This window comes from Halichoeres trimaculatus, unplaced genomic scaffold (genome assembly GCF_033239565.1).
Source record: "Halichoeres trimaculatus isolate MK-OKI-2021-1 unplaced genomic scaffold, fHalTri1.1 fHalTri1_scaffold_22, whole genome shotgun sequence".
NCBI lineage: Eukaryota > Metazoa > Chordata > Actinopteri > Labriformes > Labridae > Halichoeres > Halichoeres trimaculatus.
In genome coordinates, this window is record NW_027437200.1 from 21,264,050 (window position 1) to 21,281,633 (window position 17,584).

Genomic DNA, 17,584 nt, shown 5'->3' on the forward strand with positions numbered 1-17,584 from the left:
AGCCAAATATAGCCGCGTTGGATTGTGAGTCACTCACTGATCAATCTTTTCTAGTTTTTCTTCCACCTCCTAATTTAGACCAAATGTTGATCCTTTTTTCTTTTATTATTTCTTCAGAAGATGTTTTTAAACAGAAGACGTTTGTTTGTGTCCTATAAAAATCCAGTCATAGTTCCAGCCAGCATAAAGATCGTGAAGTGCAGATGGTTAGAGATACAACTTCAAGTGGACATGATCAAGTTTTTTGTTTTGTTTCTGGTTAGCTAACATCCTTAACATCCTTTCCTTTTTTCTGCTTTTTCCCGTTTTTGTGTTAAAACCTGAGATCACTTGTTTTGGATACCCTTCCAGACCAGTGTTTAATCCTGGAAGACTGGATTCCCGCGAAATCTGATAAAATCCGTGTCTCGATTCCCTGGAAATGGGAAGGTGTTAACCATGAGTGATACATCTCGCAATCTCAACAGCCATAGAATCGACTAAGGCTAAATTGTAGAATATGTTTTTGTTAAAAAGAAAGAAAAATACGCCTGCTTCAATAAAGAAATATTTTGCTAAATACAAATTCTGATCATTACTTATTTCTGTTTGCAGCCAAAATCATTGGGATCTGCGCCAATGAGACCGATGGCTTGTGATCCCCTAGTGGCTGGTTAGGGACATTGACAAAGACTTTAGCAGCTTAGATGGAATGGCTCCCAATCTCACAATTCAGAAGTAATGAACGGTTAATTAACGGACACATGAAGGAGGAATTAAGCGTTGTATGACGCAAGCGTTGTAGGGGAAGCTACAGCTGTTAGCAGCCTGTAGCATGTCAATGCTAACTGGTGCTAGGCAGGATGTTTCCCCACAAGGTGAGGAGAAGGAGGTGAGGATGACGTGCTGGTTCTCAGGTGTGAGCTAAGAAGTGAGGACATGGACCTGTCCTTCCATCTATCGTTATTGGGAACGTAAGATCTATCTCCAATAAGATGGACAAGCTAGCCGTGCTAACCCAGCAACAGAGGGAATACCAGAAGGCAGAGTAGCATCATACTAACGCCACATTTGAAGAACTGAACAGACTGCTGAAGAAGCTCAGTCCTGGACCCTGTGGAGGTGGAGGCTGGCTGACTGGACAATGATGGACAAGCTGTCAGCATCTATTTTATTATGGAGCTTTTTGCACTTTCTTACTTTTGTTTTCTTCATTGCTGCTGTGACTCCTCTTGAAAGTATTTTCTATTCTATTATAAATAAACTTTGAGGCCTCAGTAATCCGTCACATCCATCCATCAACCGTCCAAGACCAGGATTATGGCGACAACAAAACCCAATGACGTGACTCACAGCCACTAACCGTGACCGTTTCCCTTGGTCATATGAACCAAAAAAACATTTTTTCCATTTTCTCTGTGGAAAGGATTTACCAGATAATAATGAGTGAAGCACTTGTAGAAACAATGGGTCTGATGATGACTTTGAGGTCACAAGCTTATTTCGTCAGACCTCTTTCCTCTGAATCTCTAAAAGGAAGGTATGTACGCTTTCCATGTGTAACACCACGCTTCACAGAAAGCTCGTCACGTCTTTCGAATACTTTCTCAGAATCCTTCCACAGGACTTCCTGATTCAGAAGATCATACATGACTCAGAAGTGTTCCAGTTTTTCCTACACATACCTATACATTTCAGAAGTTATCTCTGCAATGATGAATAAACAAGACAAGAAAAGAAACTTAAAAAAAAACAGGCTTTGGAAGCCACACGAGCAGGATTGTCAACATTTTTCTGACATCCGTGCATCACTCTCTGAGCACAAGGCGAGCACGCCTCGTGTAACCCTGATCATGCCTCACGTGATCCTGAAATCTGTCAACCAGAAACCAAAGCCTCTGCTGGTCTGTTTGGTGCATGGTGGTTAATAAAAGATGCAAAAACAACTTAAAACAAGCAAAAGAGACACTTTTATTTCCATGAAATAAACACCAAATAATAATTACAACTCTACTTTAAATAATATAAATATTTACAATATAGCTCTTTAAAAATAAGACGTTTTCTATTTCTACTAAAACCCTAAAGTCTAAAAACCCTCACATTTTTAAAGTGTTGGTTTGGTTTGAAGCTAAAACTACTTCATTCTTCAAGCTCAATAAGTTTCTTAAGATCAGACTTTAGCTGTTCTTCATCCTCCTCCCCCTCCTCCACCTCTACCTCCACCCCGTCTATGGTTTTCTGAAGCTCCTCCTTGATGCGGTTCAGCTCCAGCAGCCCGTCCTGCAGGTCTTTGCAAACTTCCCGGATCTTTGCGGCAAACTCCGTCTTCGCCCCTTTTTTCAGCTCCACCGAATCCTTGGCGAGGAAGAACACGTCCAGAGCGAGGAAGAGCCCGGACATGACCCCCGTCGTGACGCTCATGACCTGGGCGGCTTTGGCAGCGGACCCGGCGGTGCCGAGGACCTGGACGGTGTTGATTAGGCTCTCTGTGTTGATGACCAAAGCCTTACCGGCTCGGCCGCCTTCCTTCATGACGTGTTTGACGTTCTGGTTGAGGTGCTTCTTTGAGATGCTCTCGGCGTAAGCTTCGAAGTCCCACTCCTCAAGAATCTCCATTCCTTGCTGTTGGGTAAGAAAAAGTAGGGACACATGTACAGTCAGATTTTTAACATCAATAGACCAAACAAAGACTGGTTCCTTGGTTCTTTGGTTAGTTTGGCAAGTTTCTCATATCAACATAACAACCAGTCCACAAGAGTCAAAGGCACTTCCCTACCCCCAATTAAACAAGCCTCGTTTCCACCAAATGGTCCAGCTACCTCAGTGATGTGGAGGTGGTTTGGCTGAACAAAGATCAGATGCGCAGTAAAACTCATTAAATGCAAAATGTGAAGGAGAAATATTACCTCAAAGGGTGGCAACACCTGGAACATGTTCCACCACCTAAAGCTGAAACACACGGACGAAAACAACCCGGCTATGAAGACACGTGAGGCAGTGTCGGCTGCTGCTCAGTCAAGGAGGGGAAGCTTGTTTTTTCCGGCCTACATCATAAATTTGATTATTTGTTTAAACGTAAATTCTACCCTCCGTTTCTTTTCAAGAAAATTATCTGTGACCTTGTCGTACCAACCAGGTGGTTTTTCCAGTGTTCTCTCAACGCTTGTTGTTTTTTAAGAAAGGTAAACTCGCTGGGGATCAATAAAGCCTCCGGATCAGTCCAGAACAACTCAGAAGATGCTCCGGTGGAGGGTTATACTTCAAGATCACTGACTGGCTCATTTGACTGTCAATCAAAAAGGGATTCAGCCTCAGACAGATCAGCCAATCATCATGCAGAAGCCCAGCGTCCAGGCCAGCCCACTGCCTCATAGACCCCCAGAGACGCTGAGCGTCCGATGGGCGGGACAAAGCCCAGCGTTTATCCAATGACCGTCCAGTTTCCACAGTGGAACAACCCACTCTACGCTTCCCCGCTGAAGTCAGAAGACGCTCAGCGTCCGACTGTGTTAAAGCGCTGAGACGCTGCGGGGATGAATGAGAAGGAGGTGGAGCCAGTTACCTGTGATAGGAGCTGATTCTGAACTAAAGATGAAGGAATTCTAGCGCAGATTAAGTCAATGAAATGTTCACACAGCAGAACAGATCAACACTTTTTTTGGGGATATTTTAGGGGAAGCTGAGCTTCCCTTGACGTCTTAGAGCAATCGCCACTGACATGAGGAGGACGCAAAAGCTACATTATCATCGATAGATTTTTTTTGCCTCTACGACGGATGTGTGGTCAAGCAGTTCCGTGGATTATGGCTACGTGCCAATTCATACTACAATATTTCCTTAAAATATAGTTTTGAGGCTTTATCGCCCACCCCTGATCAGTTCAGTTTGGTACAGGTCAGATCAATAAAGTCTGATCCTGTTGGCTGTTTCCACAGTCAATCGTGCCCTTCTTAGTAGGCAATGTGCAAGCCTGATGCTGACAGACTCGTCAACTACGTGATTGAATGGCATTGCGACAGTGTACCCCGCTAATAAATCCAATGAAGAAGAAAAACGCAACAGTAAGGAAAGAGCAACAAAGATCAGGCTTTTCCAATCCAACCCGTACTGAACTGATCCACACCGGACTGCTTGGTGGAAAAGGGGCTTGGGATCCCAGTTGTAGTTCAGGGTTAAGTTACTCGGGCTCGACAAACCTTACCTGTAAAAACTCCAGACACTCCTTAATGTCCTTCATCTCCTCCTCGTAGTCTTGGATCATCTTCTCCACCTTCTTGCGATCCGTCTTCGAATGCACCGTGTCCGTGATGTTCGCGGAAGCAGATGTCACCCCGCCCGCTGTAGCTACACCGATACCTACGGCGGTGACGATGAGGGACGTCCCTGCTGTAAAAGGCGCCAAAATGAGGCCAGTGATGGTCGTGATGGACCCGGCTACGCTAGCCACGCCGCCGCCAATACTGGCTGAGACGGTTTTCTTATGGAAAATGTCCGCGGCGTCAGCCAGTGATAGGAGTTCAAGGATGCGTTGCTGGAGGGAAGCGCCGCGCTGGTTGAAGAATCGGACGAAGAGACGGGCTGCCATGAAGACACGATCGGCCGCTTGTTCGACCACTCTGAGATGACGAAACAGAGAGCACGTGTTACGGTTTACATTCCTGATTTCCCTGATTTTAGTTATACTAAAGTTTATCTCATACGTACTCTTCAGCATCGTCCTCCTGGTTGGCTTCATTCCACTCCTCCCATCCTACAGCACAGAAAAATTAGCCCCAACATTCAACTGCAATCAATGATACTGCCACTAATAAATATGACCAAACATACCCTCCACTGTTCTCCACCACTCCACAAGGCCGTCTTCGTCCTGGACACAGCAACATTCACAGACATTAAGAGACAGAAATCAAACAACCCGAGGATGTGATGACTTATTATTAACCCTGAAACTAGCTTACATCCAGAGGGTCCAGGGACGTGCCCTCACTGGGTACTGGGATCTCTGCTAACTCCAGCGTCTGGACTTCCACCTTCTCCTACAAACAGAAAAAGCCAAAAGCAGAGTCCACAATATTTCACTCAGAACTCCATAAAACTGTTTTGTTGACACACAGTGGGTAGGACTTTCTTGCTCTCTAACGCTAGCTAAAGTTAGCCTACCGTTAACACCTAGCTGTGTTGTTCATCATGTCTCTTTGTTTGCTGGGAGTTCATTGGCCTGTTTTGTTCTAGTTTTTCCTGCTTTGGTGATCGTACATCATTGTAAGCTGTTGTCCAAAGGGCTCTAGTTAAATTAGCGTTAGCTTCTGGAACTTAGCTTTATTAGCTCATCTGTAATATCATTTTTAATTTGATTTATTTAGCATAGTTTTGTTAGCTATGGCTGCCTTTTGCAGCAGCTCTCTCTTCTTAGCCCATTTCTTGTAATTTTTTCGTCTCTTTTTTGTCATCTTAGCATTTGGAGTGGATCATTGCTTCGTATGGCTCATTTGTTGGTCATGGACACCAAACTTTTTGTGTCTTCAGTGATATTTTTACTACTTTTTCTCCTGTGTTTGTCTGGAGATCCTACATGTAACCATGGCTGCATTGTTTACATGAGAAATCAGCTGTTAGCAGCCTGTAGCATGTCAATGCGAACTGGTGCTCGGCCGGATGTTTCCCACAAGGTGAGGAGAAGGAGGTGAGGACGACGTGCTGGTTCTCAGGTGTGAGCTAAGAAGTGACGACATGGACCTGTCCTTCCATCCATCGTTGTTGGGAACTTAAGATCTATCTCCAATAAGATGGACGAGCTAGCTGTGCTAACCCAGCAATAGAGGGAATACCAGAGGGCAGAGTAGCATCATGTTATTCACAGACATGGCTAACAGAGCTAACACTGTTGGAAGAGCTTCACCTGCTGTGAGCAGACAGGATCCAGGAGACAGAGACTGAACAGACTGCTGAAGAAGCTCAGTCCTGGACCCTGTGGAGGTGGAGGCTGGCTGACTGGACAATGATGGACAAGCTGTCAGCATCTATTTTCTTATGGAGCTTTTTGCACTTTCTATACACTTTCTTACTTTGGTTTTATTGATTGCTGCTGTGACTTCAATTTCGTTGTACTTGTTACAATGACAATAAAGTTCTATTCTATTCTAATAGCTGAAATAACAAAGGTTGTCAAACATTGTGCTGAATGATTCAGTGTTAATACTGTAGAACCAAACAAAAGAGACACTTTTGGGAGAGATGATTAGAAGACCAAATAGATTATCAATCAGTAAGGGCCTAACCTTTCCTGATCCCTCCTTATTATCACAATCATTTTTTATTTATTTTGCAAATTGCACAGTTCTTTGACATCCTTTTAATGCACTATTTTATTTCTATTTTTTTAATTCATCTTTTTTTCAGTTTATTTTATTTTTACTTAAATGTATATTTTTTATTCTTCTCTGTACAAAGCTCTTTATTATTATTATTATTATTATTATTATTATTATTATTATTATTATTTTTATTATATTTCTATTTTTTTCTACTACTTAAACACTGTTTTTTTTGCTAACTTTTGTAATATTTAGTGTGTATAAACAATAACTGCACAGAGAGAGTGTGGTTAACCACAGTCAAATTCCTTGTATTCTTGAGATACTTGGCAAACAAAGACAATTATGATTCTGTTTCATCATGCAAAAAGCAGTTCAAGAAAATTTTCAAAATAAAAGTCTCAACTTTCAAAATACAAAACTCAAGAAAAACAAGGAAATGCTTTCATGAAATCTTGATGAGGAAGCCTAGGAGGTCCAATAAATAAATAAAATACAAAAATAGAAACATTTGTAAGTTGTTAAATCAGCTGTTAAAGAGGTAACTGTTCATTTCTACTTTCTTTAAACTTAAAGTTGATGCTATGGAAACAGTTTTTCTATCAGCTTCACTTTCGTTTTCTCATACTGAAAACCAGTGTAGCATACTACAAAAAAGACCCAACAAAAGGGTACATAACAGATCATATGAATCAGAAGGAGTGAGATGATTGAGAAACTGACTTGGAAAAGAAAGTGTTTTAATGTATGACAGCCTAAGAAATGAATTCATATTGGGTTATGTAAGAGCCTCAGACAGTTGCACCATTCAAACCTGAAAGACGAATGAGCCTTTTTCACCAGAAGTCATTTCAGGTGGATAGCAAACATATCCTCTTACTGACTGATTAAAATAATAACTCAACCTATTGTCTTTTTGTTTAACTAGAATCAAAATTTCCCCTCAGTAGATGAAAAGTGTAATCATTATTGAAACAACAGATTTGGGTTATAAGTCACCTTTTAAAACTTGAAGATTTGGACAATGATAGCATTCGTTATCAAAATAAGCTAGCTACCTTCATCTTCTGCACTCAGAGTTTGTCTGAACCAGAAGAGACATATGTAAACTGAGGCCTCTTTCCAATTCATCTTTCCTTTTCCTAATAAAGACATCCAGAGCAGGTGTTATCTCATCACCCATTGTTCTCTGAAAGCTCAGAATTGCCAAACTCAATGCCCCTGCCAACAGGAAATGAAGCGCGAGGATGCAAAAAGCTCGACAGAATTCCCCTGTGAAACCTGAGTCAGCTCTGTTTTGGATCATATGAGTTGGAAAATATTCCAACAAAGGCGCTAACTTCAATGGTAATTGGAGAAAACCGGTCCCATCTCCACACACCTTCATTAAACATATTTACCTGCCCAGGTTATTAAAGCTGTTGTGAGGTATGTTCGGCTTTATTTACAGGCTTTCATTACGCCACTGAAGAGCGACTCCCATCAGAGCCTGACACGCGTGCAGCCTGAGCAGGTGTTTACCTTTCATTAGCTTCTGCTCTATCAAACTGTTCTTTCCATTAAGCTATGCATTTTTCTTTTTACTTTATTATTTGTTACCATGTGATGTGTTTCTGCTCACCTCAGTCAGGGCCTTAGTGTCAGATGGTGTCGATGATTCAGAATCCTGTAAAGCAAGAATATATTTATAAAAACTGAGCACAAATAAATGAGGGAATTTGTGTTTTGATAGATGAATTCTTTGTTGTAACTATGCTTCTTGGTATTAAATCATATTTCTAGAGAGCCTGTTTATTTCCCATTTAACTCAAAAGCCTAACTCGTCCGAAAATAGTCAGAAAACTTTTTTTTTTGGAACCAAGATGTTGAGTTACCCTTTCAACAAAATCCACAAAAATATTATAAAATAATATAAAACACATTTTATTTAAATTTATATTTAAATAAATTAATATATAGTTTTATTGACAAAACAAAAATAAATCAACAGAAACTGTCAAAAGAGTGCATAGACAAGAAAAAAAAATGAAAAAAAATATACATATATATACTAAACCGAAATGTGCTCCATATTTTAAGATAAAGTCTCACAAAAACAAAAAAAATAAAATTAAAAAATAAATAAAAATAAATTAATAAAAACAGTACAGAGGAAAAAATAACAATTAAAATAATCACTGCATGATATATCAGCGATTATTTTTATTATTATTATTGTTAGTGATATTTTTTGTATCATATTTGACACACTGGGTGATTTTGGCAACATTTTTTTACTAAAGGTTTTAGTAAATAATAATTCTTTCAATGCAGAAAATACTTATTCCAAAAAATGATCAACAGTTTTTGGTGTTTTTCATTCTGTACCTTTTTTGAAATTAGCAAGGATTTCTTGAAACAAAGTGTGGAAATGACAATCCTTAAGGGGGTAGGACACATTTTTACCAATTTCCTAAAACAGATTTTTAGGGAAACTATTCATCATGTTGATGAGATAGAGAGTTTTGAAACTCATAATGATATGTTTCTGTAAAGAACAAGCATTTGTGGGATGAGCAGCAGAGCTGTGTATGTGGGTTTCCCCCATGAAAAATTTGTCGAATTGTCTTTGGCAATGCCAAACAACTTTTGGGCTTCTGGTACCCCCAGGTGCCTATAGCCAAAATGTCTCCTTTCTTCAGACCTCAACCATCCAATCCAACCAAAAGCACCAAACAAGAGTCCAAGCTACAAGAAGCCTTTTGGCACTGGCAGAGAAGACTTGGCAAATTTTCATTGGGGAACCACACACTCAACTTTCATGCCCACAAATGCTTGTTCCTTACAATTAAAAGGGGAAAAACAGGCTTTTTAACTTTATAAGATTTATTACCATGAAGTACTGTAACAATAAACAAATAATCTAGAAAACACACATCTCTTTTTGGGAGATTTCTCCCATCCTGTGCCTTAACATTTCCACAACCAACCCCCACCCCCAGCCCCAGCCCTGTGTGTTAACATTTTGCCTATACTTTTTTTTCCTCCATGTCCTAGACTGGAATGCTCATGCTTGTCCCTGCCAGCCAAAACTGCAGGGTCTGACGACACATATCCTACACAGTACTTAGGAACGGTGGCTTGCACATGCAGTGTGCACAAACGGCAACCGCCGGTCTGAGAATATAAGACAATGAAGAAGTGCTAAAATCTGCTGTTTCTCGAGTGTTCGCTTGAGGCTGGCTCTGGAAGTAGCGGAAGTCACAAACACACCAAGCCAAAAAAGCCATTTTCAAAGCAGAAATAAACCTATTTACAGCCTAGTTCAAAAAACGTCTCCTGTCTGAGTCGCTAATCGGCGCCCTATGGCTGTAGGCGAAGCCCTTGCCACTACCAATATGGCTGCTGTAGCCAATGTGCTTCATTTTCCGTTTCAGAAACAGACAGGTGACGTGGACGAGGCTACACATTTGGGCTTCCGAGAGGGGGCACTTTAGCACGTGTTTCAACAATTGGGCCACAAGGGGGGCAACGAATTAGCCTTCAATAGGTGTTAAAGCATCTGCAAAACAGACACTCACCCTTGTAATTCTAAAACACGAAATAACTCACCTTTACAAACAACCCACCCAGTCTGTTACAGTATCAACGTGAAAAATCCGGGGAAATTACAAATTGGTTGCTCAGGGGATGTAAGGGTTAAAAAGAAGCTAAGAAACATAACATCTCAGATCTTCTAAATAAGGAATTAGGTTGATGAATTTTCTCTTTATATAAACATTACACAACGGCTGTGATGTTTCCTCATACCTTTGCCGCTGACCCAAAAAAGGCACTTGGCAGGATTCTCTTTATCCTAAAAGTCTAAAAGGAAAATAAAAAGAACAATAACCACTTTCAGATCTTATAGTTAATATAATGTAACGTGATTCATACACAAGTAACTCAAAGTGACAGGTTTGGTTTAGGTTTCACTTGAGCGTACCATTGTCCTCCTTGGCGCCTCGGCCGGCTGGCTTTTCACCTCAGCGCTGGTGTCGCCATCAGTGTACCAAACAGTCTGCACAGAAGTTGATGGATTAGTCTCTGCAGGTTGATTCATCATACATTTAAATACAGTTCCTTGCATTGACAGATATCGACCGAACCCTAACCCGTGACGCACAGGTTACATCAGACACTTTTGTTTTTTTTTATTCTGTTTCTGGTGAAGCTTAATCCTTGCCCCAGTGACACTTTGGCATGTCTTTGCCCCCCTCCTCTCAAAAAAAAGCCATCATTGAAAAAAAAAAAAGATGCCATTGTTTTCTTTGCCACATCATGTGATTCGTACTTGGCAGTTGGTTTGCATTTTTTTCTGCAAGGCTACGTGCTGTGCTCAGGTTGTTTACAGGGAACTTTAAGGTGTACCAGCCTTAAAATAGAGTATGAGTCTATCAGGTTTGGGGGAAAATGACTCAATTCTTGCCAAACTCTTCCAAGGAAGTCGCCAAAAATAAAAAAGTCTTTTTACGTGTCTCTCAATGGTGCTGTCGTCCAAGCTTTCAGTGCTGGTGGAGAGCTCCTTCTGAAGAGCTTTGTGCTCCTGGAATGAAAAACAAATTACAGTTTAATTTAAATCTATGACTAAATGTGCAAAGATAAATCATTTCAGGAGAGGTTAAGCTTTGTTTTAGAAGTAAGACAGCAAGGATTTAAATGTCATATATCTGACGCTGCTCTGAAGTATTATAAAACCAAACTAAACAGTTCCCCTCCCCCTTATCAAACAAACTTAACCTTTACCGGAGTCTTCAAGGAAGAATCTGGTTTTGGAACCACGGAGTCTGTCTCACATTCCTCCTCTGGCATCTGTATGCCACCAAAACAAATTGCACCTGTCATTCCTTTTGACAGAATTTCCCAACGTACTAAAACAAACACGGAGAAATGTCTCTCTTGGGTGAATTTCTCCAAATCAAACGTATTATGAAACTTCTGAACGTTACCTGAGTGTACGACCTAAAGGGGTTAACTTTCTGCATCATCCCTTTGAACGTAGTTGGGTTCTGTGATCAAAACAAAACAAAGAAAACAGATGACAGTGCTTTCAGTCGTCACATTCTTTTATCTTTGGGAAAACAAAGCTGTGTCATTGTGTGAATGTAGGCCATAATCAAGAGGCGATGAGTTCTTTTAAGGCAGGACCAATACAGACTCATACACTTGGCGCCATCTAGTGGTGGGTGTATGAATAGCATCATCAGAGCAGAGAACTGTGCAGTAAATGGAGCCAACGCTTTTGATGGAAGAGTAGTAACATCGTTGATTGGCAACTTTATCGGAAATTTTCAGCAAAAATTAAAACATGGTTTGAGAATGACCTGAAGAATTTTACCTAGTCCAAACTTTTTTAAAAAAGAAAAAGTTTAAGAAATGTCTTGTTTTGGAGATTTATGAAAATGTGTTAATGCTGACATTAAAACCAAACTAAGGGAGACAATAACGTCATTGCTTTAACTTGGGTGGTGAATAAATTTAGCAAGCCAAGTCGTTTTAGGCCTTGTACACGCGTAGCTGGGCATTTTCAAAAACAAATATCTCCCTCATTCGTTTTCAGAAATACCAGTCCACACGGACAGGGGAAACCCGGATAAGTGCGGCTAGAAGAAAAAATACATTTTTGTCAGTGTTTTCCAGACGTGAAACCTGTACCAGCCAATCACAATGAGCCTCCATCATTCAGCTGTGACGATGAAGAACCAAAAACCTCGTTTCCCAGCGTCTACACAATCTACACAAAATCTTCACTTTGGCTGGAGTTTTCAGAAAATATTGTTTTTAGAGATTTAAAGCTGTGGTTTTGTGTCATACAGGCCTATAGTGCTTGACAATTTTATAAGAGCACCACCCAGTGTCAGGTGTTTGCCACTGCTCCCCTAAATAAACCATATATTTCTGATCACCAAAATATAAACCATGTTTCTGAAACAGTTAATTAGCAAGTATGTGCAAGCCTTAATGAAAATGAAATAATTGTTGCTTGAATTTGAATTTTGTAGTTATCCGTGAATTTTCAAATGTACTGTTTTACAAAAAAGGAAGAAGAAAAGAAAGCACATTGGTATTTTATGATTGCCAAATTACAGTTATTAGCTATCACTCCTCGACAGGAAAATAGTTTAAGTGGTTGTGCGTTATTGTTGGTTTGTTTCTTATTACTCCGAGATACACAGTGTGCCGGCTCCAATTTGGGCACAAAACATAAAATCTGTTTGAAACTCCATGTCTAGTGAATTCACAAGGGACTGCAAGTGCGTACTACAACTTGATTGGTGACCTTTTCCTTTAATCTGGGTAGAGTTTATTAAAAAGATGAATCCAAAAGTTTTCTTTTGGTGGCTGTTTCTACCGCCACATTAAACATAGGGTTTCATGCATAGACTGTATATCAGTGATGTCACCCATTTGTTTCGAATACAGAGTTTTGAGGCCTGTTGTTGATGGTGGCTTTATTGGAAATGCTGAACTCAACCCAGCTTCATTTCACCCCTTTGTTTACAGAATGTGCTGATCGAGAAATGAGCCATTCTGACCCAAGCTGCTTTTTGAACCAGGCTGAAAAAGTGTTTAGCCTTGTACATCTACCTGCTTCTCTGGTGCTGGCGCTGGTGTATTGTTATTGTCTGCTAAGCTCTTGTTGCTCGAGGACAGCTCGTTGTTGAGAGGCTGGGCGTCCTAAAAAGTCAACAAACAAAGTCAGCAACAGCTAATGCAGATAATTCATCACAGCACTGTGAAAAATGAACTTTGTACCTTTGGCTGTGAGAATTTGAATGGGTTGACTTTCTGCATCATCCCTGCAAACGTCCCTGAGTTCTAAACAAAACCAACACAACAGGTCAGTCGAAGGTGGATAAATTGTTCCGTTATCCATGGATGAAAAACTTAAGAACAAAAGGTTTACCTCTTTGACTTCACTGTCTTTCATAGTCTCTGGTGGATCTGTAGTTTCAGTTTGAGGATCTGCTTTTGGCACCTGCAAAAAGAAGATAAAGGGAAATAAACTGATACAATACCATTCATTTAGGGTTATTGGACTCTAAGTGTACCTGTGCTGTGGACTTGAATGGGTTGACTTTTTGCATCATTCCTTTCAGCACCCCAGGGTTCTGAAATATGGATATACAAAGAAAGGCAAAACTCAAAACCTGGATTACTCCAAATTTTTTCTGGTGCCAAGTGATTGTTTCAAGAATAACATCGGGAGACTGTAATGCATACTGCAATCTCTTTATTCTCAAAATACCAAATGTTTTCTATCGCAAATTTGTTGATTCAAAGGTGGCTCAGGTCTATGATAGTTATCAAACAAGGCCTGTAACTTTTACAGTGTATAATCAGCAATAGTCCTACGTCAGATATAGGCAATTAAGGGTTCATAGCTTCTCCAATCTACCTGTTTTTCTGGCAGGTTGTTGTTCTCAGCTAAGCTCCCATTGCTTGAGGACAGCTCATTGTTGAGAGGCTGGGCGTCCTAAAAAGTCAACAAAGTCAGAGGAAAACAAACAGTAGACTGAGTAGAAGACGTACAGAAAGGGTGAAATAGTAAACTTTAAGAATAAATTGCTGTAGCGTTGATAGTACGGGGCCAGCCAGTACCTTTGCCTGTAAAGACTTGAAGGGGTTGACCTTGTGCATCATTCCTGAAAATGTGACTGGATTCTGAACAAAAAGAAACAAGTTGGTCGAACAAAGCTGACAATCTCCAATCAACAAGATGGAACTTCCTTGAAATCCATTGTAGCATCTTCAAAACTAGCATAAAGTTACCCACATGTTTGGAATCTGGGGCTTGTGGCTGTTCAAGACACTCCGAAGATGGCACTTTAGGGACCTGCATGAAATAAAAAATTTGAGTTTGAATCGATTGCTAATCTTTCATTAACACTTTTACATGAGCAAAATGCTGTGCTTACCTGGGAGGTGGATTTAAACGGGTTGACCTTGTGCATGACTTCTCTCATCCGACTAGGGTTCTGAAATGCAAGTTTCAAATATTCAATTTTGAGCAAAGTAGTGGCAACATTTGGTGTCAAAAAATACAGTTCCTCAAATGTCCACTAGAGACTGGCCCCAAACACCCAGGGAGCCCCATTAACTCCCATGTTAAACACTGATTTTTACAGCAACATTATTAATTTGTTCCCAGCCTGACACAAAGCTACGTTGCTATCTTCTCTTTATTACTACACCAATTACAGCCGTGGCATTTACAAATATGGTAACCATTAGCACTTGGCGACTCTGGTCATATCTGAAACTTGTATTCAAAAGCCTTCGTAGGAGAGGCTCTCTGAGATTCAGCTTCCTCTCTTTGAAGACAGTGAGAAGTCAGCTGGAGTCGGCTGGAGTCGGCGTTTCAAAAGGCATTTGCTAATCAATTGCATGACAAGTTCAAGGGTGTTGCTCATTCTCTGTATGGAAGTAATTGCGTAATACTTAAGGTGCATAGTCTGGTGTAGTTGTTTATAATGACAGACTGACTGACTGTTTGTTTTTAGCAGAGGCGTTGTCTTGGGCTGCTCCGCTCAAAGCAAACTGAACAGGTTAAATCCATGTGAAAACAGTCTGTAGGTGGCTGGTTTGGAGCTGATGTTCCTGTTGGTGGTACTGGACCTTCTGTATTTCACATGGAGTGGGTACCATTGCCTTGCACCGGGTCATGTTATTTATATTTTGAACTGCTTAATTTTTCTACTGCTGGCAGTCATGCAACTACTCTTAGATCTTCTTGCTGATTTTTTAAAGGTGCTGCAAGGACTATCCAGTTGTTGTCTGTATTGTTTTTCTGGGAACAAGGCATCACCCACCGGCCTAAGTCAAGACCCTTGCCAATGTGTGCATTTGACTTGGAAGCAAATTAACAGAATTCAGCTGTTCCTTTTAACATTTTTCAAGGACAGAAAGGCAGGGGTCACAATTTTTTTTTTGTTACTCAGGGCTATTGTTTGATTTTGCTTCTTACTGCTAAACTTTCCCAGCAAGGGGCTTCCAGTCTACTTGCCGGAAAAAGACCCTAGATATTGAAGATTAGCATTGAAAACCACCATTTCGATGCAAGTAATCTCATTTCAAATCAAAGATTATGAACAATTACCTATAAAGTCCACACAGTGCCTTGAAATATATTTCAAATGATGAAATTTAGCACGGGAGTCTTCTCTTTTGTCCGAGACAGAACAGCCAAAATAGTGACTAATGGGGACGAATGCGGTCAAGAATTTTGGGACCCCCAAAAATATCACATTATTGTTTTTTCTGACAATGTTAGATGGTAAATGAACAAACTGTAAGATTTAAGGTCTTCTCACCTGTGCTGAGTCTGTTCCCTGGTCTAGTGAGTCTGAAGAAGGAGCTTTTTCAACTGTGGAGGAGGCCTGTATAGACAAAAATCACAAAACTCAGCACCGAGATCTCAATATCATAATATTTGGTTTGTATCTCTGTGTCATGAAATTTTACCTGTGAAGCATACTTGAATGGGTTGACCTTGTTCATAACTCCCATCACCCCTGACCTCTAACATTCAAAGAGTACACAGATTAAACAACAAAACATACGCAACTGCTGAGATGTTTCAAATCTGCAACCGCCTTTTACCTTTGTCTTTGGGATTAGCTCGCTGTTGATTTCCTACGAAAAATGATTTCAGTCAAAATGTGACTCTAGAGGACACGTTTGTTTGTGTATGTTCAGGTTTGAACACTCACCTGTGAGGCTGGTGTCAACCCTTCATCCTGGCTGTGGCTGTGCGAGACGGTGGTGTCTAGATCCTGGTGATGAATAAAATGTTGGTTAATGAAAACAAATACGCATTAAATTGAAAATATTGACAGGTTTTAATACCTCAGTGCTGGGCCTCTGGGGGGCAGCTGAAGAGGTTTTGTCTCTTCTGAACATATTCATGCTGAAACACAGGTGTTCTAGTTATTACGATGTTAAATCTGCGCAAATTAGCTTAAACTTCCAATAACAATAAGTTAATCACTGCATTTTTCATACCCATCACTGTAAAACTGACTTATTAAAAGAAATGGAGGCATGCCAGCTTGATTAAAAACGAGTACAGCCTCTCACAGTCACGTGGGTAATGTTTTTATACCACCTGCCATCAGCTGGCAAGGTCGTTTTCGCCCCTACCTCTCTTAGCAGACCCTACAAACCAAACCCCATTCACTTTTTTGGCAATTTTTGAAACGAACCAAAATCACGTAAACGTTAACATGTAGTACAGTGTGATTTGGTGAAAAATGGCTGAAACTACACAACAGAAAAGTCTGGGTGACAGAATACGTTGATTCCCTCTTTATTTACACGACGTCACCTGATAGCTAACGTCACTAGCTTGAGCGTAAAAGCTGCTCAAGTCATTGAAAAAAGTTTAAAAACAACGCTTCAGGTAAAGTTTTGCCGAACAGAACTGAGCCGAATTGTAAAATGTGTACAACTGAGTGGTCATGACTCTGGTAATTGCTTTTAAACACGAAAACACACGCAAAACAAACGAAAATGTGAAATTGACAGAATTTTGAATGCGGTTCGGCGTGTGCCGCTCTCGCTTTCAACGCAGCTCAGAAACAGCATCGTTCATTGTATCTGCGGCTACAGAGGAATGTTGACATCACAAAACCTGGACTAGCAATGACAAGGTGAAACAAGTAGGGTGCCTACCTCAGAGCTGCGTTAGAAAACAACTCAAAACTGCTTGTTTGGAAAGTTACAGGAGGTAAACCGACTGAGTAAAGTTGTTCGACTGTCTCACTTCCCTTTCATCACGGAGAGACGTCAAACTGGTTTGGCCAAAACTCAGGCGAACCTCATGAGGTTTGATTACCGATGATACCGTCAGCAGTCTGCTGCTCAGATTTCAGGTGAAGTTGAGCTGAAAAAGTGAATAACAAAAGCTACAGGTGACACATGAGAAGCCCGGTTCTCCACCCTGAAGCTTCACATTCTTTGGGAAACGAGCTTTCCGTGTCCTCATTTGAATCACCTGCATTGCCTTTTTGGGGGCGTGGTCTCTTTCCTTTGGGACTTCTGTTGTCCCATCATGGATCTTGCTGTGTTGCCAAAACTTACTGAAATGCCTTTCACATAATCTGGAGTACAATCAACCTTGTGTGTACAGCTTCTATTAAACTAGATTTAATCATCTATTTTTCCGATTTTGTTTTTAATTACCCATCTTTTATATGTATTTCACATATATTTTGATAAACATGTAAGTCAGTTCATAGATTGTTTACATTTATCTAAGCTAATGAACA

General features: G+C 40.5%; 1 protein-coding gene across 1 annotated transcript; it reads right to left on the bottom strand.

Moving 5' to 3' along the window:
• Positions 1 to 1,976: 1,976 nt before the first annotated feature.
• LOC141784527 (uncharacterized) lies at positions 1,977 to 17,299 on the bottom strand. Its single transcript, XM_074662366.1, has 25 exons — positions 16,989 to 17,299; positions 16,164 to 16,224; positions 16,028 to 16,090; positions 15,918 to 15,950; positions 15,780 to 15,836; positions 15,629 to 15,694; positions 14,234 to 14,293; positions 14,092 to 14,151; positions 13,917 to 13,979; positions 13,714 to 13,791; positions 13,367 to 13,426; positions 13,222 to 13,293; positions 13,071 to 13,133; positions 12,903 to 12,992; positions 11,264 to 11,323; positions 11,061 to 11,126; positions 10,789 to 10,860; positions 10,261 to 10,335; positions 10,086 to 10,139; positions 7,918 to 7,962; positions 4,941 to 5,018; positions 4,810 to 4,849; positions 4,687 to 4,732; positions 4,184 to 4,598; positions 1,977 to 2,604 (listed from the first exon to the last, which is right to left on the bottom strand). Exons 2-25 carry the CDS (start codon positions 16,221 to 16,223, stop codon positions 2,122 to 2,124), a joined length of 2,259 nt encoding a protein of 752 aa, XP_074518467.1. The 5' UTR covers position 16,224; positions 16,989 to 17,299; the 3' UTR covers positions 1,977 to 2,121.
• Positions 17,300 to 17,584: the final 285 nt, after the last annotated feature.